This window comes from Drosophila mauritiana, chromosome 3L, assembly GCF_004382145.1.
Source record: "Drosophila mauritiana strain mau12 chromosome 3L, ASM438214v1, whole genome shotgun sequence".
NCBI classification, from domain to species: Eukaryota; Metazoa; Arthropoda; class Insecta; order Diptera; family Drosophilidae; genus Drosophila; species Drosophila mauritiana.
The window spans coordinates 3,810,934-3,836,171 of record NC_046669.1 but is presented as its reverse complement, the minus strand read 5'-3'; the positions used below and the strand labels follow the sequence as shown (position 1 = coordinate 3,836,171).

The window sequence follows — 25,238 nt, the reverse complement described above, 5'->3', positions numbered from 1 at the left end:
ACCAATAAAAAACATTGGTTTTTCGAAATTTTCCTACGCTTTTCGGCGGAAAATCGCTGTGTTTGCGGGTCAATAATTGGGTAATTAAACTTACACGTGCGATCAGACAGTGAAAACATTCTAGGGTATTGTCGGTCCCAGAATTTCCCACGCATGCCCATTAACAGCGACGCGAACAACAATAACAATAACAGCGGCTGAATCCGTTGGCAACACCCACGACCCAACATTTGTTTGACATACACTGAAAGAAAAATCTGATTTATTGCGAAATAGTGATCTATATATATTCCAACTAATATTTTCACATATATTACTTAACTTTCTTCATAAAGAAATGAGATCGGTTTGATTAAATGGCATATTCAAATATATCGTAATTTGATATTTACTAATTAAGCATTTGTTTATAACATGTATACACTTAGAGGAATTTCACGATTATATTATGCCGAACGACTTAAGGATTATAATGTCAATATATACATAGTATACACTGTATATGCTTATGTTCATTTTCAATGCTCCAAAGGTAGTTGGATTGCTATGTTGAGATAATTTCTACCTGGAAATTCCTCGCAGTGTACGAAAACGATGATCGTTTTGGGCTTGGTCGCGTCTCGTTAGTGGACACATATTTATGTGACTGATCAGAGGCGCAGATCGCTGCAGACAACGCAGTACAAAAAGTGTCGGCGCGGCGGCCACAGCAGCATCCGTTCTAAAAAAAGAGTCTATAGGTCGCGTGTCCCAATCTCTCGGGATTCGTATACGAATCCATCGCGTATCCATTAGAGTGTGTGTGTTCCGAGTTGGCCAAGATTGCGGACCCAGAGGATATCAGTGAGAATCCGCTCGCCGTAAGTGCGCAGGATTTGTAGGCACGTAGATTTGGCTAACCGTTTGGCTTTCGTTACACTGCACTCACTTTTTGCCCAGTTAGAGGTTCGCTTTTTGGTTTGCCCCTCGACCTTGGGCACTTTTCACGCTTCGTTTGGCCGCCAGCCGTGTGTTTGTCTATCGATGATATCACGGCTGGGTCTTTAAGACCCGGCTAAGTGCGACATTTTTGTTTGCCTTCCGCCGATAACTAACTTAAGTTGCTAAACGCCGTTCCCAGAGTCATTAACACCCCGTTTAAGTCCAGGGCAAATCACGGGATCCGCCACTGGGCACCCAGCAAAGTTTCATAATATTTATCTGGCACGATCATAACATGCATAGGCGATGTACTACGAACATCTATAATATATCTGTACATATATGGTTTAAAAATAAACATTGTAAATATTTACATTGGAAATCTATAAAGAGCAACTCGCCGATTTCTCACCATAATTCTCTTGCTCGCCGTTCACACGGTTTTGGCCAAAAAGTCTTATTACCCCTTTTCCTTTTTCCATTCCATTCCTTTAGAGAAATAGTAATAAATGCTTGCAATAAATAAATAACTCATAACATATCTGTGTCTGGCTGCCGCTTTCATGTTTATGAGCTGATAATGAGCTCGTAAACAGTCCAATTCCGGTTGTCTCTGCTTGGAAGCCATCCGAACTGAATCGATCTTGATGGAAACGGTGATCCCTGGATGCTCTTGCAGCATCGCAAGTTCACTGCCATCTGGGGTAATTTCAACCACTGATAATGCCAATGATCGATAAGGAGTTCAGTAACAGTTTCGTAACAGTTGTGCAATTTTTAAATACACAAAAAAATCCAAGAAAAGTGAGGCTACAGTAAAACCTCTCTAAGAACAACTATAGTATCTTAAAATTATACATATTTAAATATATAGAGACTATGTATCTTTATAATTTAGCTTCCACTGTGAGTGAACTTTAAAATTAACGAATGTTTGAGCAGCTGTGCTCAGCGAATGCAAATATATGCCTCAATTCGAGTGTTATTTTAACCTTTAAGCTTCTGCTTTTTTTGACCCCACGGCGTATGAGCAATGTGTCACTTTTAGACACCTCACCTGAACAATCTGAGCGATCCACGACAGCTGCCTAATTAAAATTATCGAAGATTCCGCAGCTTCGTCGCCGTCTGCCAGCGTTTTTGAGTGCAGCCAACGGGGCGGATTGTCGATCGGTAAAAATAGCTCATACGCAATGTGGGCACACGAACGCACTGGCACTTCTTTCTTGTCATCTCGTGTGCAGCCGGGTTGAATGACTCGCGACTAAATATAACACTTGCAGTTAGCCCCTGCTTATGTAATAGCCATTCTAGTGTTGATCTAAGCCATTCCACTTTAGAATTCGTTGTTTTCAAGATCGTTTCGCCCTGCTCATTAGGCGCATTGATAAACAGATAAACAGATATGGGAAAACGTGTTTGGTCAAGTGCTTTTCCTATTCATACGCTTCTGATGGCACAGTTCTTTCTTTAGAAAGACATATACCCATTGAAAAAAGAAGATCTACTTTTTATGCCGTCCGTTGACAAAGAGCGAACGAGCATCGAAATCGATGAAAATAAATAAAAAAAAAATACAAGGCAGATGAACAAATGGCAATCCCAGAACGAGGAGAGATTTCAAAATTTTTGGTTCAAAAAGAAAAAAAAACTGGCAAGAGCGGGAATACCGCTCTCAACTTTTCTCTCGCCAACTTGTTTTTGGCTTTCGCTTTTTTTTGGCAGCATTTTGATCGTTGGAGCGCCGTAGAATACTCAATATTGTTTGGGATTCCGTGGCGAGACGATCGTCGAAAAAGTCGCGCGCGCTACTAAAATAAATTCAAAGCGATATATTATTAGGCAAACAAAAAGGAACACACATCATTATAATCCCCTAAAAAGTTAACATATAAATACGCAGTTGAACAAAATACAAAGTAAACACATTTTATTGCTGGATAATTTTACTGTGCCCAGTGACAAGAGTGCTAACACATTTAATAACACATTCAAGTGCTGAAAACTAGGCCAAAGTTGATTTGAAACCAAATATTACTCATACGCCACCGGCACCGCATTCATTCCCCCATCCAAGTTATCAGTTTTTGAATGAGCCCAATGAGCGGACTGCGCCAACAGCTGAAGGTGAGTACTGCGCTTATTTTCTTATCGATGGGATAACCCGATCAAACTAAGCCCTAATTCCCAGATGATCTTGGGACTTTGGCCCAAAACCTGCTTGCATTTGCATAAATATTTACCTAATCGCTTTTCAATGGTTCGTTCTACGTCTGGCAGACACTAAAGCTGCCTTCGTTGTATACACAATTTGTTTTTATTTCGTTTATGATGAGCAAATAAAAGTCCATAAAAGGCATATAGATATATATAGATATTTATATATATATATATCTGGAAAATCGACTTTCGCGGAGGGGCATCATAATGGTTTCTTAATGTGCCCGTTCTGGATTTTTGGCGTACAAAATGCGCTTCAGTGCTTTCGAAGGCATTAAAAACGCGTTTGTTTATCGACGTATGTGTATCTACTTGGCCAATATAAACACTAGCGATTATTAACTTTTTCCCTACCTTTCCTACTTGTATATTTTCAATATGATGTTAGCCCACTATGCTCGTCCGAGGTGTGATACTTGTTTATTCGAATTCACTAATTGACGACACAAAGTTTATTTCATCTAGATTTATACAAACAAGCCGCAAATTTATGATTTTGGCACTGCTTTGTGCAGCATAACAAATTTTCGGAAATTCCTGAACAAGTGTCAAAGAAAAATGCCATTAAACAAATTTATTAATTTGTTTACATTGTATGCTTCTTGGCACGTGAGCAATGCCACCTCTGCATTTATTATCTCGCTTTAAGCCAATAAAGCAGCAGTTGGCTAAGGTAACTAACCTGGGACAAGGTTTACATGGTTGCCATTTGGGCCATGTGAATATTGAATTTTAAGTAGAATTACCAAAAGAAAGAAGAGCCTAATCAGTAGGAAAACTACGCGTGATTCATTCAACCTTTAGATTGTCTAACTTAACTAACAAAATGTTTATATATTTAACAAAAATTAATTTATATTAGCTCATGCTATAATTGAAGTGTAATCAACTTCGCCCATCTGCACACAATTTAAATAAATTTTAAATCAGCATTGTTTGTGAAAATGGAAATACTGGAATATTCGGATATATTTGCGTAAACACTTTCATCGCATTTGCTGGTTCATTTTTGCAATTAATCAAAAATAGTTGAAATGCTTGCCATTCAGTACGTAATTAAGAAATAAATTGGGAAATAAATAAATGCTAGGCACGAACACTGTGGCCAAGATTCCTCATATTTGGTCTAAATGAGGGGTTGATGCCATCGAATTGGTTTTAAAGAGCCAACTAAATGCATTTGCACTTCTTTTTGGCTTACTTGAGATGCTCGGAATTCCTCGAGTGAAAATAGATTGAAAAACAACAAGTGCAAGTGGGTGCTAAAAAAAACCAAGAACAACGTAATAAACAAGAATGTCAAAAATAAAAAAAAACCTTTGGCAAAATGTATAAATATCCCATTTAGCCCATCCGCAAATACCTTTTTGATTTTCCGCGCAGCTGAAGAGTATGCTACACTTTTGTTCACACCTCTGCTAATATTTTCCCTTAGCTCATCGACTTTTACTTAGTATACTTAATGTTTTATTTGCTTTATGTTTTGTTTTACAGATGCTGGGTACAGCATTGCTGGGCAAACGGGCCACCAAGGTAAACACGAAATTATTTCGCATCGATCGGTTTATTTTCACTGGTCGGTATTTATTTGATTTTCACTTTCGTTTCGTTTTTTCTTTTCTTTTTTCGCCTTTTCACTTCACAGTCTGTCAAAAAGAAACCATTTACGGAGGTGGAAATCAAAGGTAAGTAACCAAATCAAACCACAAATCAACAGGCAAATTGTTTATTTACAAACAAGACGAACAGTGACCTCTGTGCTTCTGCGAAAAACTCAACAAAATATGGGTTAATATACGTGGCTATCTAGTATCTGATTATTCATAATTACAGCCAATTTATGTGCTAAGATAAACAGCTAGCTCTGCCATTTCTTGGCCGGGCCCACGCTGCGTATACACAATCTTGATTTGCACACTATCAGGTTGTAAAACAATATTTCTCGTGGCCATGGAAAAGTATTCATGTTTTTATATGAATGAATAAGAATGATTGGGCATCTTTAATAATTCAGATTTCAGCTTATACTTTTGCTTAGTGTTTTAAGCTAACATCTAGGCCTAGAAATTATTTCCACCCTGCTGTTCATGTAAATTTAGCCAGCCAAAATTGCCGACCGCCTTTTGCATGTCAGCCCATTTATTGTTGCACCACTAATTTTAGATATTCCTGGGACAGGTGCACTGTGGCACCCCAAGATGGATGGATCCGCAGTTGGGCTATTTTTATATCTTGAATGGCTGTGCACACAGAAATGCGGCTTAATCTAATCACGATAGCCATAATCGAGGTGAAATTTAATTAACGCGCCTCTTTTTTTCCCCGACCGATAGCACAAAAAATGGAATCGCAGTAGAGGACAGCAGATAGCTGACACCCCCGCATCACGTGTCCAATTAACGCGAAAATAAAGTTTCCAATGCGATGAAAAAATATAAAAAGCGGAGCAGCAACGAAATACCTGCCATAAGACATTTAATTTCGGCTCTGCGATTTTTGCGGCCAAAAGTGTTTACCACCGAAAGACGAATCAGATAAGATGCTGATCCCACACCATTCGAGTGACACATTTTTGCCCGTCTGACAAGCCAAACAAGTCATATTTAAATCGGCGCCAGGCACTTTCATTTGACATTGCCTTCAGCTGTTGATCTCCGGCAAATATTTGGCCTTAAAGTGGAAAAAGCAGCAGGGAATCATATAGAGCATGAGTCATTTTATGATATTGCTTTACATTATATTTATGAGTGCATCGCAGCTACTTTAAACTATCTATCTACTTTAAACTTCTATCTAAGTGACACCTTTTGAGCTACTAGTACTGCCCAAGTAACGCACAAGATACCTTTGGGCCTAAGGCCCCACTCAGAGTGTCCGGTAATCAGAGAACTCAAATCAAGATAATGCGAGCAATCCGAATGAGAGTAAATACGATTACGACATATAGACTAGCACTTAATGAAATCAGACAAACCATCCCAGATACCCAGATACCCAGATACACAGATACCCAGATACCCATATACCCATCGTCCATAGAACCCACCCACCCAGCAGATTTGGGCACTGCCATCCGGCTGATAAGTCGCGCTCGTTTATCTGCGGGGAGCGGCGGACGCGCTATCACCCAAATGAAATATAATACAATATAGCAAAAGTCGGCTGGGTTCTGGGTTAGTTCGTTTCACTTCAGGCCATTATCTTGGGAGTTTTCGTAGATAAATCGCTCGGTAACGCGGCATTCCTGCAGCATTGTTATTTTTCGCGCCCTCGCAGAGTATCGCCAGCTTATGTAGCGGTCGGAAGTGCCCCTCGAGTGTCTCTCTGTAGCCGTGATTGATTGATTGATTGCTCGCTCGCTTGATTGACTGATAAACTGATCGATTGGCCGACCGATAGTCCGCACTTGTTTGAAAACCTGCGAAACCGAACCAGTTTCAAATCTGGCATATTAGCGTCTTTTCGCTACGGAAATATGAGCAAAGATGATAAGTGTGAGTATCAGGTGGTGACCAATCTTGGCCAAAAGCGAACTTTAGCCAATCGCCAACGCTATCGGTGGTAGAACGAGTAATCGCGACAAGTCCATATTACTAATTTGCAAACACCAATCAACTCGCGCAGAAACAGGGCGCTGTCAATTTGTCGCCACACTCGTAAAACTAATTAAACGAATGTCAGCAGCCACGTAGGGCGGCGAGACACTGAGAGAAATATCGGAAACTAAAGTTTCTTTCAAAACTGATTGATCGTGAAAGGGAAATCTTGGTATATATTGCATTAAATTATCATTAAATGGAGTTGCAAATGTTTTGCATATGTGTGTTTTAAAATCCGAAATGGTATAATGACCCAATTTCTGCCGGTGTACCGTCCCTTGATATATCTGTCTGTTATCGCCTGGAAAAATTATCTCACTGTGTGCTTGTGTATTTGGCAAGTGGGCGGTTGGCAGTTAATTTGTTGCCACTTTGCCGCTGATGAAACCTGACAGTCAAAGGCAGGCGTATTATTCTTTTGCGAGTTTTTATTTATTTGTACTTTCTTCTTCTTCTTCTTTCGGCGACACGCCTGCACTTTGATTTATGGTTACGCAACGTTGGCAGTTTTTTAGGCTTCGTCCGCAAAATTCTCGGCTTGCTACTCGACTTGAGTTATGGGTAGCAAGGCAATTAGCCAAAAAGTAAAACACAAGTGAAAAACGAGAGTTTGTTGACTGTAAAATTTCAATTTAACATCTTGTGATTTATTCAGGTCGTTTAATATTCGGAAATTTTTCATGTTATATATTTGCCCTATTCAACAACATAATTTGTTAAGCCAAATCAAAAATGTATTAATTTTAGCACTCAAGCTCTTTATTGTCACGCAATTTCCACATTTATGTACTGAAAAATTCGAGAATAGAATACAAATCGCTAATTTGGTCACGTAAATGGATTCAATAACAAAACGAGATGAAAAAGTGTTTTTCGTAGTCTGCTGCTGCTGTGCGTATCGGAGTCCTTGACCCCCAAACGCCCACCACCCCTTTTTGAAACCCCTTTTGGAACCCACTTAACCACCCCATATTCACCCCATTTTAAAACTCTTTTCGGGGGCACGTTTTGCGTATGAAAGATTTTGACGATGCCAGTGGCCCTCGGATTGATTTTTGCATATTAATGCAGGACATTGGTTCGGCATCCAAATGCATCCGCTTTCACTTGGCTGTGGGGAAGCTGTCTATAAAGAACAGATGACTGGCCTTCGATTTTCTGACGGGTCATAAAAAAGGAAGGCCGCAGATAAAAGGGATTGGGTGCCAGCGCATCTATATTACCAATCGCCTCGTAAAAAGGCACATTTATGATGCATTTTTTATATAAAAAGAGGAATTATTGAAATACAAACTGCAGACACATTATATTCGTGAAATATTTAGCAAATTTTCATTAAATGTAATAACCTCTAACAAACCTCCTAATTGTCCCTATGTGTGCTTTAAACTTATCAGCCTTGTCTTCTGAATGTAATTACTCATTGGAATCAGTGTCCTTAGCCGATTTCAACCCACTGTGCGTGGGTGGCGCCCTCTGGCGTCGGCACGTGACTTCGTTTGCGTACTTCCCACGTTTTTTTCGTAGGCGTTCGTGATGTTTTCGGATCCTTCTAGTTAGTTACTCCGCGCCTAATACAATTTACGCCTTCTGGAAAAGTTGCTCTTTTTGCGACGCAGTTTTCTTTTCGTATATTGAAACGTTCTTTACTATAGAGGCCATCGTCCTGTAATAATAGTGCACATATTGTGAGCTCTATCCATTCATCTGAGCCAGAGTTTACTGATTGCCGTTGCTCCTGGCTTGCATTTCACTCGGTTGGCCGTCCAAAAGTTTTCCCAATTAATTTTCATTAAAAAGTTGTTTGCATTGCACAGGGTTAAACGAACTGGGGGATGGAGGGGAAACTCGGAGGGCAGAACAAAGCGAAAATGTTGTGAAATTTTGAAAAGTAGACAGGACTCTGTTAAAGGATTGCAGCTCATTTGTCGGAAGGGAAACCCGATACCAGAACTTGTTTGCAAGTTCCTTCAACCCGTCTTTGTTAAACAGGAAGATTTCTGTGGCTAAGAGGTCAAGATAAACTCCCTTATTTCTTGGCTCGTTCATAAAAAAGCGAATCTAATAAAAAAGAGCTTCATAAGTTTGTAGAAGAGTTACCTTAAAATATGTTTTAATATTTTCGGATCCAAAACATATTCTATATTGTTTGTATGCATTTTATAATCCAATTAATACCATCATTACGGCAAAATTAAACTGCTTTTAAATTAAGTAAGCCAATTTAATCATGAAACGTAATAAATCTGGTTCATACGCTACGTAAGATGACAATGCGATTTAATTGAGATTACATAAAACTGCAGCGTACCGTTGCATAAACCTTACGTATAAGACGTCTACCTCTCTCTTTTCCGCGCGTTGGCAAATTCACACAAATGCCGTTGCCTGCGATAACAACAACAATCCGTTTTCGTTCATTTTGTTTTGTTCGCCATATTCGCTGAGCTTCGTTCGCGTGAGTGTGGGTGAGATGACATGCCAAGAGAGACTCAGTCGGCTTTCCAACGACTTCCAGGCAATGGAGAGAGAGAGAGAGAGAGAGAAAAAGAGCGCTTCGTAAATTCCCCTTCAAGTACACCTACATGCACTAGGCGCATCTGCGTTTTTCTGTTGTCACTCCAAATGCATTCTGCGTTTTGTTGTTGTTGTCGTTTTAGTTGGAGCAAGGCCACGGGAAACATTCTTAGAAGATTCCATTTCAGAGGGAATTCCCTAAATACAGGGCGTATGCGTAATAATTGTATAGCGAATGCGGCGTACATACATAAGTGCAAGAAATTAAATTTATTTGGCTTAGTTTTAATTAATATATATATGATGAATTTATGAAATATTATTTATGTTTTTTAACTACAAGTGTTTATATAATCATTTCAAAATCACCGATAGATAATAATTGCCAGACGAGTGAACAAACTATCATATTTCATTTGAAAAACAAAAAGTCTGAAATGTCCTTCAAAAGAAGAGCAAACGCCGTCACGTGAATGTTGAGACGAAAGGGAAAACACTAAAAAACATTCCGACACATTCTCTCATACTCTCGCCCTTCCGCTTTCTCCGCGACGAAGAACGTTATGAAAACAGAGACAGCAACAAAAACAGAGAAGAATTCGCTGGTTGCCCCAGCAATGAATGAAATTTCGACGAAGCCAGAGAATCGCGAAGTCTCGTGGATCCGAAGCATCTTCGGCTAACGGGACTCTTTCGGTTGGGGCGCACATACGAACCTGCTGCCAACGGGGCTGCCATTCATGGGGTTCCGTTTTAGAGCGCTCAGTTTCAGTTTCGAAGTCGGCGCGAACAGAAAGTCGCGACGGATTGAAATTAACTAACAATATAACCGAACTTTCGGTGCGCTATCTCGCTATCTCTAATCACTAACACTAACTTTTCGCTATCGGTTCTTCAAAGTTCTTGGCCAGGGCAGCTGCTTTCTTATTCCAGAAAGGTTACAATTAATACGAGCTATTGCCCTTGTTTTGGTTTGATTACTGGCCACTGATGGGACACCACCCCGCCAATTCATTTTAAACCCAATGAGCGTAATTGAAGCGTAACTCGCGGCCTTGAGGTGTCTGTCGTCTATAAGTCTTTAGGTTTAGCTGAAAGTTAAAAGTCAAGGAACTTAAAACAGGACAACCAGCACTCCTTAAAAGAAGTTGTTATGTCACTGATTTCTACGAACACGTTGCATTATCTTCTGTCGAATTGCATATCTACAATGACCAATAATGAGTCAAGTTATTGGTTAGGGAAAGATTCATGTAGTTACCGCGTGTGACGGCTGATATCAAAAATTATGATTCAGGGGGTATCGATACTCCTATATTTGAATATGACAAACGGGTTTTCCCAGAACTTTTGTTTCTCAATATGTAGGAAACTGTTAAAGAGCGAGAATTCGACTAAGTAGTTACAATTATTAATAAAAGGCTTTGAAAACTCACTCCTTGAAAGCCAAAAAAATCAATTCAGCTTAATTGCCATCATATTTCTCTTGTTCGTGGCATAGAACTTTCAATTTGCATCAGCCCAGACATATATTTATTGGCCTTAAGAGAAATGGCTGTCAGGCTGCATAATTATTGAAATATCAAGTCTGGGAAAACTCAGCGTGTGACGGGCGATAAATTGAGGAAAGCCGACAAGTGTCGGCGCTATGTGGGGAAAAGGCAAAAAAGGAGCAAAAAGGAATGGAAAATATAATGCACCCTGACCCTGGGATATCGCCACTTTGACCTTATTCTGTTGTGATTTTAGCAATTAATTGCCATTCAAACATCAAACCAAACCAATGCCCAATTGTTTGTACTGGTGCGCTGCTCGGCCAAGATCAAAAATAATCTAGCACTTGTTCCCAAACCATTTTCCGATTCATTGTTTAAGCAGTGAAAACTAAACAATTCGCTGGCGTTACTCATACGCCCCGTTAACAGAGACACAAATAAGTACACACATCCGCAAAGCAGCAAAAAGTCATAATTGCCGGAGAGAAAAAAGAAAAAGGAACATAGAGCTAAAAACAAACAAACGAGCGTCGAAAATAACACAAAACACTAAATCTATAAATACTATATAGATAGATTTAAGCAAAAAAAAACAGAAAACAATTGAAATGGATCACAAAGAAATCGCAAGTCAAGTGCGAGGTGAGCTAAGTATGGAAAATAATTTATTCTCTTATTTCGCACACTAAATTTTGCCATTTTTATGATACACTCAAATTAAGATAATCCGAAAAACTTTGAGTTAACACCACGCAGGGGGAAGTCCAAAATCGGACTGGCTGAGCATCATAAATTTAACTTTTTGTTAACTACTTTGTTTTTACCACTGCAATTAACTCGGTCACACATTCCTATGATAGTGCTAAGCGAGCACATGATGTAGATACGGGCAATTATCGCTGAAAGCCAATATGCATGTGTACAATATTAAAAAAAAAAATAAATAAATTAGAGCGGGCGAAATTTAACAAAACAGAGTCGTGTGTCATGCCAAATCAAGCGCCCACTCACCAAAGGAATACAAACAAAAGCACAATCAAACACAATCAGCGAAATTTCGAATCTAATCAACACGATAACTTTCTGTTGTGTTGTGTTTTTGTATTTTTTTTTTTTTTTTTTCTCATTTGTTGTGAATAACATATATATATACCATAGTATCTTATCTTGCGACCGGGCAACAAAGTCCATGATTATTTCACGTTCTCATTATAATTATGGTTACGGTCCTTAAATTTCGCTTCGATTTGCCTTTTAGGACTTGAGTCAGATGATAATCAATTTATTTATTTTTTATTTTATCTTAATTAACAAAGTGACCATGCGCCTGGAATAGTTTCAATAATTAGGTCCTTATTAGAGTCATTCTATTGTACTTTATTTATTTACCACAAATTTGTATAAATATATACAATCAATTCAAGCCAATCTAAGTCAGTTTCAGAACTCCACTTTGATTTTTCTCCTTTCCCATTTTCCACAAAAGAGTTCCGGGATTTCTGTTGTCTTTTCCCAACTTTATATTCAACTCTATAGAGTCCCGCACAGTTTCGCCGTGTATGTCGGTGACAAATAGAGGCTCTTCAAAGTACACCCACGCCCACTTCAATTTGACACGTTTGAAGTGTTGAAAAGCCCGCGTAAAATGTTCAAGCCGCGTCCTTTGTGCTGGATAATTTGATTTCAGAGCGAGCAGACGAAAGGGGATTAATATTGCTTATCGTCGGGGATATAAATACCCAAGGCAAATCGAAAAACAAAGGACAAACATGGGAATTCAAATTAGAAACATTTACTTTGAAGATTTGCTCATGTCGGCATTGATAGGTAAAAAGTACCTTAAAATGAAAAATATACGTAAAATTTCGTGTAGCTTGAAAAATCAGTTGAATACCATTTTCTAAAGCCATTTTCAAATCAGTGTTGAGTAAATCTAAGAAATGCGTTACCGCAAAGCCCGAAATGAAATGGCCAAATTTAGCACTTCCTCTTTTCAGTCACTTTTCATGGTCTCAGTGGCTTATGCATAGAGCAATTTTCTCCTCAGCATTTTATTTCGCTTCGCAAGTCCTTCGTCAATAAATGTGTGTGGGATGGCTAAAGTTTTCGGAGCTAAAAAACTTTTCGCCTTTAAGCGTTATTTACGACGGCAGCCACAGTGTGCAAGTGCAATTTATTGGGGTTCCTCTGTGCGCTCTGGGCGGAAAGTGTTGTCAAGTTTTTGTTGGCAACTCAATTACACTGGTCCCCGAAAACGAGGCTCCGGGGAGGAGGAGCCAATGGCATATAAAGGGTCTGTCGAGGGAGCGATGCAATGCAATTATCAAGTTCAATGACAAGGCTGGAATAAGCGACAAACCCAAACAGACAAGGGCAAACAACAAATGTTTTTTACCCCCATTTCGTTCCCTTTGCGAAAGGAACTTTAATTGCTCAAGTGCAGTGGAAAATGGAGGCGGGGGGCAATTCCCCCATCTCGCATTTCGTGCGCCAGGAATAATGGTGAATTCCGAGGAACTGGGAGCCCCAAGCTGTCGGCTCAATTAGTTACAGCGACACTTACAGATGGCCAACTTTCTGCCACATCGCACTTCGACTTTGTCATGGAAATGTCGCGCTGAACTGATGGAACCTCAAGTTTGTCTTTGTCCCGATTTAATAAGGCAATTATAAAACTTTCGCTAATTGCTACTACCAACTCGGGCGCGTCTATCTTAGCTTACATCTTTGCAGAATGCCAAAGGGAGAAAGTCCTTTGCATTTTATAAGGTGCACAGGAATTTAATGACTAGCTGATAGGATAGAAAACCAAGTTGATTTAATACTCGCAATTGTCCCATGATTTCTTCTGAACTTCCATTCTTTTCGCTTTGGGTATGGTGCATTACCATATCTCATTTTGGCCAAATTGGAATTTAAACCGCCGCAGACATCAATCGGCTGCCAATGGCTCAAAAGCAAAAGCGAGCAACAGACCAATTTGAATTCGTTTGGTCGTCGAAATCTATGTGGTATAATCTATATGGTATCTGGTGAGAAAGCGTCGACAGCAACTTAACTAGATGCCAATCAAATGCGCCGATCCATGGGTTAACCTCAATATGTTCCAGTGTCCCGACACCTGTCATTCCCTCCATTCCCCAATCCCTCCGAGCTGCAGACACTGTGCGCTGAATTATTGGTGTCAATGTGTCAATATTTGAAGTATAAACACGTGTGCAATTACAAACTATACAAGTACGGGGCGGCTCAAGTGTGTGTGTGGTCGTATTAACAAAAGCTACGGCAACGGAAGTGCTCTACAAGCGCCGGAAAGCGGGGGAAAATGGAAAAGGGGGCGTGAAGGGGGCGTGGTCTGGCAGAAAAGCGGCTTGGCCCAAAGCAATTTACATGCAATTTTCGCATATCTTCTTACCCTATTCCAGATTTTCCCTTTTACATCGGAAACCTGCCACAAGCGAAAGGTTGCGCTTAAAGGATAATATTACTTTTTGCCCTCCTTTCGTTTTCTACATTTTGTTGCACTTAGCAACAATAAATGGTTTCTTATTGAAAACTTGAAAATATTCTTAAAATCTGTGGACCAAAGTCCATTTCTACGGAATATTACACTTAAATATATAAAACGCATCAATATTCAAAGGTTTAGACTGTCTGCGCTGGCCTGTTCGTGGAACTTTTCAGCCTAAAAACTTTGATGGAAGCCATCATCAATGTTTTCCCAAGCTGGTGTATCATGCGAATCGCCATAATTTGCCTGCCTTCCTCCATTACCGCATTTAGGCGAGCAAGTTGCATAGCCGATTGCACGCAAAGTTATGCGCGATTGGAAAAATTATAAGTTTTGACTAAGCGGCAATATTTATGGCCGCCTTCTGGCGGGCCAACTGCAAGTTTGATCGATTTGGCATTGGGTCGCCCAGACGCTTTCCCCCAGATTTTATGGCCCCAAGGCATTGACTGGGGTCTTGGCTGCCGGCTCTTGGCGTGCCGCAGAGAAGGCCATCGCAAGGCCTTAATTATTGTGCAAGGACCCAGCTCGAGCAGCCCCAAACTTCTGGCCAAGAGAATACCAACGCCGCGGCGCAAATCCCGAATGAGCCTTTAAGCCCGAGTAATTTCCGTCTTAGCCTGGAAGCATGCAGCGATTATTTTTTGTTTGCTCGGTGGGAAAACAAGAAAATTCCCCCGGACGATAAACATTTTTCAATGGCTCGCTTTTTTTCTACATAATTTCTACAAACGCAGTAACAAACGAAAACAAGCACGCAAGTTTTTCACCAAAAAACAAATCACGCATTTCCACAGAAATGCCTTTTCATTTTACGACTTTGGGTTTGACCTACTTTCGCCATAAAATTTTGTTTGGGACAAATTTGCGTTTCGGAATCGTGAGAACTTAAGACGCCATTTTATTCCAGCTGATATGTAAATACTTATGTGGCCTGAGTAGTTTGTTGTGGCTAACGCGGCGCATACGTAATATTTTCTCGACAAAACCACAAACGAAAGTGGTTTGGGCCTGGGAAAAGCCCTTAATGGACGAAAATGAATTAAATAAATGTTTTTTCCGAGAAGTGTTGAAGAATACATTACACTTTAATTAAACTAAAATAAGTGCTAAGATAAATGCTTATATATTCAAGGGATTAAACATAGAATGTAGTGTCACTTTAAGGGGTTTTTTTTAAAGGGTTTTGCACTTCGCCTTTAAAACCATATTACATTACCATATTAAATATCTTATGTAATGCTTCTTCTATCTTTTTTGCAGATCTACGCACAGCATTCGATCTACTAGACAGAAATCGCGACGGTCGCGTCACCGCCAACGAGCTGCAGTTTATGCTAAAGAACCTGGGCATAAACGTGAGTGACGAACTCATACACGATCTCATACGTGAGGCGAGCCACTCAGGTGAGTGCCACTCGAAGGACCACTTCAGTTGGCCAGGCCCCCAGTTGGCCCAGTTGGCCTGGCCAACAACCTGTGGACGCAAAGTGCAACAGTTTGTCCCCATGAAAGTGTTTGTTTGTCCGCCCTTTAATAATTCACGACGCTCGATGGCATTTGAAATGCCATCGGGGAGCGTTAATTAAACCCACCGAGGGATGTCGATTGGCATTTAATCAAGTTTAGACCTCGCTGTAAACAAATGTGAGGGTTGAAAAAGTTGGCTATTCGTTTCAATTTCCCAAAGGTAAACAAAGGTCCGGTTGAACTAAGGAATTTACCAGCATTTTAGTGCCAGGAAACAAGCCCAAATAAGTATGCTACGATTTTTATTTAATAAAAGCATGGTAATCGTAACTGACATGATCCCGCTATAGTTATGAATTTTATTGCATTAAGTTATATAGAAATATAACGTTCTCATCTCTGTGGAATTTCATTTAAACGAGTTTAATGCCCCCTAGGAAATCCGCATTGAGCTCCTCCAGTCCCTCGTGGCAGAAGTTTTTCTCATTTAATTTACTCGTTAGGAAATGCATTTTTTATTATATAAATTCCCCAGACAAGACGGACGGCCGTAAAAGGACTTCCTCGTCCGATAAACTTGTAAGGATATAAACGATGGATGCATGCAATTTGTGTTATTTGTATTTCATTCACCAGTTTCGCCCTGTTGTGCATATTAAAATTAAATTAGGGCAACCTGGCAGAAAATTGAATTTCCTCCATTAAATTGCAGTTGTTGTCGTGATTGCAATATGCTCACATCAATAATGCACTTATCCTTAAATGGACTTTAATGAATTTCGAGTTTGTGCTGAGGAAAACGATTTTAATTAAAGTCAATTCGTATTATCTAGACAAATAATTGAAAAGACTATTATTTTATATACAAATTACATTGAACGCTTAACAAGTAAATGTTGATAAATTGACTAAATATATATATTGTTTGCATATATTAAAGATAGTGCGTGCCGCTGTCACTTTTGTTTGTTCGAGTCTGTCAATTGAGTTTGGGTTAATCGCTTCACAGGTAATTTAAATATTTGTCCATTGCATTAGGAGCTCTTATCGCTGCTCTGCAGTTTGCACCGGTTATGCTGTGAATTTAAACTCGGTCACGTTCTGGCGAAAAGGACAGGGGCTTTTCACAGGAATTGGTTTGCGGGCTAGTGACATTTATCATATAAAAGCAGGCAACTGTTGCTGACAGCCCTCCTCCACGCAGGACCCACGAAGGGGTCCTGGGGCACAGGGGCCCGTTTTGATGCCTGCCACCAGCAGGCGAGTGCTGCACACACCCGTCCATGCCGCATGTTTGCCGACCTCTGGGAAACCTGTAAGTTGTAAGTTGACAGCGAACCACACTCGGAACACAGACAGCGACATGTGCCAGACAGACAAGGGAAAAGGCTGCTGGGTGCTGCCGAAATTCAATGGAAACGATAGACAAATCCGGTCTGAAATTCTGAGCTTTTCAGCACATTTGTGCCACGCATGCAACATAATGCAGCAGGGGTTTGAAATCACTAAATATATGAAATCATAAGTATGCAGCATTATGTTATTTTTGAATTTTTCTGCGACCATCTCTTGCACTGGCCCCATAAAAAACCTATTCTGATTCAAAAACGGCACAACTGAGTAGGTCCTTGAACCCCATTAAAGGCAAAAGCAAATCACCATAAAAGGGCAGGAGCTTTGCCCAGAAATGGCCACAAAAGGCGAGAGACAAAGGCACCCTTGACTGTGTTTTGGCTTTTGATACTCACTTGGCCAGCACTTCGATTGGGGCCCGGCCAGGCCAGTTGAATGTGGCTTAAAGCGTGCACTTGATGGCTTCATTGACATTCCAGGGGATTCAGTGACACTCTCGCCAGAGAGAGGGGCCTGGCTACATGAGGTATCAAGACGCTGATTTAGCCATTCGACCACTGCTAAGTGACCACCTGGTGGAGCTTTTCTTGGCCTTATTTATTCGTTGATTGCGACACGCGAGCCACAGTTTTATTTTGTGCCATTTTCCTCGCTGCTCGGCTCCATTTTTCCACCTATTTTATTGGGGCTCAATTGCCGCTTAGTGGCACAACATGATTTAAAAATTGTTGCACGCACTTAGGCAGCCAAATTAATTGCCAACAGGAGTTGGGGTTGCAGGTGGAGGGCGCAAAATCCGCATAAACGGCAGCTGTAAGCCATTAAGTTTGCTATTAGCCAAGTTGTTAAGTGTCAAAGCCAAACCCGCGGGGAATCTCGCTCCATCTTTCTCGGTGTGTGTGTGCGTGTGTATCTTTGTCATGTGAAATTAGTTTGCCGTGGCCAAAACAACAACCGCTGGGCTTCGCATTAGCAAACAACTGTCGTGGCAATTGCACAACCAGCCAACCGACAGAAAACCACCCACCGAGGCCGAAATAACCTTGGTGCATTTCGGTCCTAATCGAATTTCGGTGAAGACCCCTGGCCGAAATTTACATAACCAAGGGCCAAATGGAAGCTAGGAGCCAAATTAAATACAGCTTAAAATGCCAGCAGCGAAAATTCCTTGAAAATTGCCGACCAAGTGGAATGGAAATGGCTGGCAAGGAATAAATCCCCCCCAAATATGGTCGAAACTAAGTTCAAAGTTCATTGGGGCCCTTAAAAGCGTCGCCTTGAACTGCATTCCTTGGCCGAAAAATGAAAATTCCCCATTACCAGCAGACGTTGCACATACGCAACGTTGGCTCTTTGTAGAGATTTAATTAATGGCCCCAACTGCAAGGTAATTTATTGGCCATCAAAGCCAGTCGCTCATGGCTGCCTGCCTGTGTATTAGTCAGCATTTATTGCCTGCTTTACAACTCCAAATGCGGGCAAACATCGTCTCAGTGCAAAGCAACAATCTAACAAGGCACCATCCACACACATACACTCCGAATCCCCACGGCGAACTTCCGTTTCCGTTCCGTTCGCTTTGTGGCATGAGGTCACCTGCCACATACAAACATATATAGTGTGCGCCACCTACAACCGGCAGCAACATTTGCCAATAATTGATTACACTTTGCCATGAAGTTGTTGCCACACACCTCAGCGATTCTCCGCAGGATCCCCTCGCATCCTCCAAACCAACGGACTGCACTGGCAGACCGCAGTGGCCATTTGTTATGCCGGTTGTCATTGGATGTCTGTCATCGAGGGTGGCCTACAAACCGAAGGGATCTGTGATTGAAATAGAGCCATCCAAAAAGGACGCGGTCACAGTTGAGGAGAGATTGGTAGCAGCGCAAGTTAATCTACCATATGGTAAAATATGGACAATATTCGCTGATTGTGCAACCTATGCACTTATGATTTAGGGCATTCCGATTGGAATGCCATCGATCAATGCCACGATGTGCTCCCAACTGCAGGTCAAGCTTGAAATTTCGTTGCCTGCCTAACGAGCCAAATGAGCACAGACATATGTATGTGGCAGAAGCCCTGCACAGGATACGCTGTATGCAGGACATTACCGAAATGTGCGACAAGCAGTCGCAGCCAGAAACGCCCTTGCCTTCGTCCTTATGGCTCAGAAAAATAAGGACGGGAAAAAAAGGACGACAAACGATGACAATGGCGGCAACGTCAACACCAACATACATATAACCAAGCCATTTTCATTATCCTTGGACTTGTCCTTTTCGCAGCCTGACACAGACATCGGCGCAGATAGACGCAGAGATAGAGATAATGTGCATTTGGTTTTCGCATTTAAAAAATAAAAAAAAAACAGAGAGGAAACAGCTGAAAGGAAGGCCTCTCAAGCTGGGGGGCTTGGCCCTTGAGAAGGAGATGAAATCTTACAAAATCTGCAGATGTAAAAGATGAAGGTTTGATTCTAGATACCCTGTTTTTGGGCCGTGAAGTATAAAAGTTGTATAAAATTTATATCGTTTCGGTAGTTCATTTAACTCAAAAAACAAGCTTCGGCTGCTCTTATTTATTAACTTTTAAAACAAAATTATTCATGTAATGATGCAAATTTAATGTATGTTTCCCAAATACCCAACATCTATCGCAACAATTGGCAAGTCTTGTTTAAGAGAAGGAAACCTCCAAGTAGACTGAAAGCCGCTAAGCGCGAATGAAAACATTTTCCGAGCAGCGTCGACCCACAGAGAAATGTCACACAGATGTCAGAGCGACAAGAAAAGCGGGGAAAAGCAGGAAAAACTGCGGCAGGAAAATGGCAAATAGAGGAAGACGGTGCGGGTCGAGGTGGATGACAATAATGGGTCATGTATGACCCATCGTCGGTTGGCAACATATGAGCAAATACCCAAAGCAATCATCGTGATATGTTGATATGTTGACGATGGAGCAATATTTGTATTCCGCCAGAGAGTTGGAAGCAGTGTGGAACTTTGTTTTGTTAGCTGGCCTCGGGCCAAGGAACTCGTCGGGTGCAATTGTCTAATTGATGCGGATTTGGTTGTTTGACCCTAAATGCGTTTTTGATGCCAGCAAACGACTGGCAACGAACTGTTTCTCTTGCTAATCACCAGCAATGGATTTTCGGTCAATTTGAGAAGAAATCTTTATCTATTACTTAACTTAAATTGTCTTAAGTTGTAGTTAAATATACAAAATATGCAAAAGACAGAACCTTTTCAGTTTAAAATTAATTTTGTTATCTAAATTCTTGCATTTTTATTCAGTTATATAGATTTGTTATCCCAAATTAGGCCTTCTTTTAAGTTACAAAATGTGTTCAAGTTAAGAAATCCATCTCACTACATATAAAAACTTGGTTTCTTTAGTGTCATTTGATTTAATAGGATTATATATATATCGTCCGAGTTTATTCTTTTTTGCTTTTAGCTGACAAATAAATTAGCAATTCTAATTGTGGCTGCGGTTTGCTCAAACAAATTGCAATTAGAGATAAAAAAGCAAATGATATACCACCCGCTCCTTTTTTTTTTTTTGTTGATGTCCCTTGGCATTCGCCACCAAATTTATGCGAGCGTGGACTATCAGAGATTTCGACTTCGCTTTCGTTGCCATTCACACTTGTTTTTCTCCTTATATTTTTTTATTATTTTTTTGTTATTATCATGGTGAAGGTCAAGGCCGAAGAGCAGAGCGCAAAAGGTTTTCCGGACGCAGTATCTTCTGCGCTTAATTATAAAAGTTTCAGCGGCAGAAAAAGTTGAGCCGTTCCCACTGCGAGCGCTCACTTGCAGCATTCGGCTTAGGATTTTCCCTTGGCTTTGGCTTTGGTTTTGATTTTTCGTTTTCCTGTTTGCCTGCTATCCATTTGCTGTTGTTATTTTTCTTATGAATGTTAATGGTCGGCGAGATCTCAGCCGGAAATGCCTCTGACAATGCCACCACCTGGGCGCACTGGGATTGGCGCAGGAGGAAGCCTGCCGAGCATATCCTGCCAACAAAGGATGTCCTCGTTGCCAGGGGATTGAGGCGTGTGAACACTTCCCAACAATGAAAATGCATTTTTTTCCAGCTGTGAAAAGTGTTTTGTGGAAAAAGGTGTCCAGCAGCGCTTGCAGGGAAAATGTTTATCTTCTGTTGTAAGCATTTGAGGAATTTAAGACTTGGAAAATACCAAATAAATGGGGATGGGGATTCCATGGCTAACCGATTTGCTGAGTACTGCAACTTACTGGCTTCTTTTTTGCGAGTGCGTTCAATTACTGGAGCTACTGCTGCACTTGCCTACCGCGAGTTGTCCTTGCAACACAAGCTACTCATTTCTCAACCGCACATCCGCTTCTCTTTCCATTCGCAGGCAATGGCTTAATCAACGAGGCCGAGTTCCTGCAATGGGTGGGCAGGATCCAGGCGCTGCGGGACGAGCAGCATTCACATGAGGACAGCAAGGACAGCAAGCCGGTGGACGAGGCCGATGATGTCACCGAGGACTTGATAGCCGCATTTAGGTACGTATCACATCGCTTAACCCCTTGGTGCCCCTGGTTAATCGCCTCCCCCTCCACCTCGCAGAGTATTCGATCGGGATGGCAATGGGTTCATAACGCGCGACGAGCTGCAGACCGCCATGGAGATGATTGGGGAGCCCTTGAACGAGCAGCAGCTGGAGCAGCTGCTGGTCATCGCGGACTTGGACCAGGACGGGCGCATCAATTACGAGGGTGAGTGCAGCAGCAGCAACAGCAGCAGCTACAGCCACAGCCGCAGACAAAGGACATGGGAGAAGGGACAAAGGACACTGCTGACGCAGGCGTTCGCATGGAAGGACATGTGTGCCTCGGCCGAAATTAAATGCGCTGCACATTAGGGCTTTCAATTTAAATTTCAGTTAATTATGCTATTACTATAAGCAGTTCATTCTTAAGTTATTCTTAAAGATATTTTTTGATATTGAGAATCGTTCAAAAGTCCTGTTGCTCCTGTTTCTGCATCTGTATCTGCGCCTGTCTGCGTCCTAATCAAGTGCTGGCATAAAATATGCCAAACTCATGTCAATATTTGCCAAACGCACCGAGAGCCCATACGCCCATAAATCAGCTAGACAAATAAGGCGACAACAAAGTTTATTAACCTCAAGTAACAGCAACAGGAGTTCAGGAGCAGGAGCTATTACAACCCAAGGTTTATTTGTTTGTTTACTCGTAAAGTTTTTTATACCGGCTACTCGCGACTTTGGTGGCTTTATTCGGTTTTCATAGATTGAGTGCTTAAGGAGTAGAGTTTTATGATGTACGCAGTAAGTGGTATACCATAAGCTCCTAAAATCTATCAGAAATCATCTAGTTGGTGCAAGTTGAAGGTACATTTTGTTTTCTAGTGGCTAAAGTTTTAAGGATTTATATAGCCAGTTCCAGTTCATCTAGGAGTTTAGGAAAGGCAGAATAAGCGTGTCCATGCTGCAGTTGACCCAGAATGAAGTGGAATAACCAACCTCAGAATCCACCCACTTATTATTGTGCACTAATGGCGAAAAAAAGAACAGCACAGAATTCCCTTGCGTGGCATAAAATTGGTTTAATAAACTTAAACTAATACGGGGACATGCTCGACTCGAGTGTCCTCTTTGTACTTGTTTCTGTTTTTTTTCTACCTTTTTTTTTCTTTGCTGCAAAAGGTGTGTGTGCTTTTCGCCCGGCCAGTAGAATCCACTGTATCATTAGGTTCATATGCCATCGCCTCGCTAGTTGATACTTTGACCTTGTAACGCATTGACAGGCCACCTTTCACCCAAGCACCCACTACGGCCACCCAGTTCAGCAAAGTTCGAACGGCCCGGCCCGCAGCCCGCATTTGTTTGCTGGCATCTGCAATTTATTTACTCATTTCGCTGATGTTGTTGCTTTTGCTCGAACGCTATTTACTTTGCACCGGCATCGACAACGGCCAACATTGCGTATACGTTATACGCTATACGGCATACGCAACGTTGTCTGTCCCACTTTCTGCTGACACTGCAAAACGCAGTGTGCTGGGGCCCAACTTGGGGGAAAACTTGAGAATGGGTCGATTGGTCGGAGCAACACGTACGACGCCCCCAGGAGAACCTTCTTTGGAAAAAAAAAATATATACGTAGTTTCGCCCTTCGAAGGCGTGATTACCCGAGGCGACAGCTTATATAGTTTGGATATCTCATCTGCAAAATGCTTTCTGCCTCGGTGGACACAACTGTCAGGGGAAATGGGTGTCAGGCTTATTTCATTAAACTTTATCAACCAATTGGAGTGCTTACTTAAGAAAATATAGAAAAAAAAACAATTTGCTTGCTATTAAAATTATGTTTTGAACTTCATGTTCAGTTTGAGCTTAGTATATCATATATTTATATATCTTTTTCTCATTTTTCATTTCAGAATTCACGAGACTTTTGCTCTAAGCAGATTTACGCCCATCAAGGAGGCATGGTCAACCCCAAAACCCTGGAAATTTCGAGCGGAATGCAGCCCGAGTTGCGCCCCTTCAGCATAATTGTTAAGCTATTAAGAATATACTCAGACATGCAGAAAATAATAATGCAACAAAATGTGCAGAGCGTAATTGTTTGAAGTTTTATACAACAATAAACTTATTTATACAATGGTATGAAAAAAGTGCAAGGCAGGCCACACACACATACACACCCATAATGTTTTAGTTTCATCACACCCACACACACACAACATATTCATATGTAAATTAGTTTCAAAGTTTTGTCGATTGTAAAAAGTGGAATTATTCATTTTCCGTATGATGCAAGTGAAATCTTCATGTGGAAAATGGAAATGAAAGTGAAAAGTTTAGACTAATTTGTGCAGACGTTTTGCGACGGAAATGATTTAAATCACTCAGAGACACACACAAAACATTTACATTTAACATATAAAATGCATATTCGGATAAGTCTGAGCGCGTGAGTGATATTGTGTTTAGGGTGCTGCGAAAATGAAGAGCAGACAACATGTGGAGAAATTACAAATAAAAATTAAATTAAAATATATCCAGATTCGAAGCAGGTCAGCAGGTGGATTCATATATTTGTATTTTATTGTAGTTATGCTGCTTTCGATGTATGCGCGTTTCAAATACCCCAAAACAAACAAAAATTGTTTCAAATTTGTTAGAATAAGAAAATAAATGTTAACAATTTATATAAGAAACCAAAACATTTAATTTCAGTTGGGAAGTTACTCGCTAGAGCTGCAAAAAACATCGACATTTAAATGAATATATGAAAAACTTAAAATTACCATTATTATTTAGATAACTGGAAATATTTTGTAAGCGGAATCCAAATTTATAGTCACGATGTTTTTTCAGCTCTATTATATAAAAAAAATATACGAACAGCAACAACTATATTGAAAGTTAATGAAAATATAATTAAACATTAACTAACAACCAGAGAAGAACATTTCAGAGTTCTAGGATTTATTAGTTCAAAGACAAGTAATTTTAATTGAATTATTGTTCTTTTCGGTTCCTTTCTGATTGATTTTCCAAATTCAGTCCATTGCATATTGCCGTCCCATAGATAATTCAGCAAAAATACAAAATGATTTTTATAACAATTACAACTCATCGATTTGAGGTATCGTGGTTTCAAATAATAAGTTTAAATTAGTTTATTGCCCTTTTTTGATACAAATTTAGAAAATTTAAAAACGAAATCAAAGAATACAATTTAAACAATTTATATATATAAAAAAGTGCTCTTTTGAAAAATCAGTGAAACGAGAATTAAAATATATATATATTTACATACCATACACTTAAAACACTATATGGATAAAAGTTGCGTGGAGTATATATATAATCAGGTCAAAGGTACAAATAGCAAAATTGGGTAAACAGAAGGAAAGCAAACCGAAAACCACAACTTTTGTATGGTATTTACAACAGGACTGCAAAGGCAAAGCAAGTTTAAACCTAATCAAAAATCGAAGACCGAATCAAATTAAACTCTAGCCCAACACATTGAATATACCCGATATATTATTATATATGTACTTCGATGCAAGTAGTTTTTTATGACCTCTTAATGTGCTTACCAACTATATGCAGGACTATATACCTAC

General features: G+C 40.4%; 1 protein-coding gene across 5 annotated transcripts; it reads left to right on the top strand.

Annotated features, from left to right (window-relative positions):
- Nucleotides 1-685: 685 nt before the first annotated feature.
- Nucleotides 686-25,238, top strand: LOC117139406 (calcium-binding protein E63-1). 5 transcript variants are annotated; one of them, XM_033301675.1, is made up of 7 exons: nucleotides 686-860; nucleotides 4,636-4,674; nucleotides 4,787-4,826; nucleotides 15,528-15,671; nucleotides 21,484-21,634; nucleotides 21,699-21,847; nucleotides 23,538-25,238. In XM_033301675.1, exons 2-7 carry the CDS (start codon nucleotides 4,636-4,638, stop codon nucleotides 23,558-23,560), a joined length of 546 nt encoding a protein of 181 aa, XP_033157566.1. In that variant the 5' UTR covers nucleotides 686-860; the 3' UTR covers nucleotides 23,561-25,238. The 5 variants fall into 5 exon arrangements, with proteins under 5 accessions (XP_033157566.1, XP_033157565.1, XP_033157570.1 ...); XM_033301674.1 differs by lacking the exon at nucleotides 686-860 and adding an exon at nucleotides 2,686-3,048; XM_033301676.1 differs by lacking the exons at nucleotides 686-860; nucleotides 4,636-4,674; nucleotides 4,787-4,826 and adding exons at nucleotides 10,042-10,194; nucleotides 11,136-11,404.

Coding starts and splice junctions, on each gene's coding strand:
- LOC117139406 (XM_033301674.1), top strand. CDS start 3,013: ATGAGCCCAATGAGCGGACTGCGCCAACAGCTGAAG. Junction 3,049..4,635: donor GACTGCGCCAACAGCTGAAG/GTGAGTACTGCG, acceptor TTTGTTTTACAG/ATGCTGGGTACAGCATTGCT. Junction 4,827..15,527: donor TACGGAGGTGGAAATCAAAG/GTAAGTAACCAA, acceptor TCTTTTTTGCAG/ATCTACGCACAGCATTCGAT.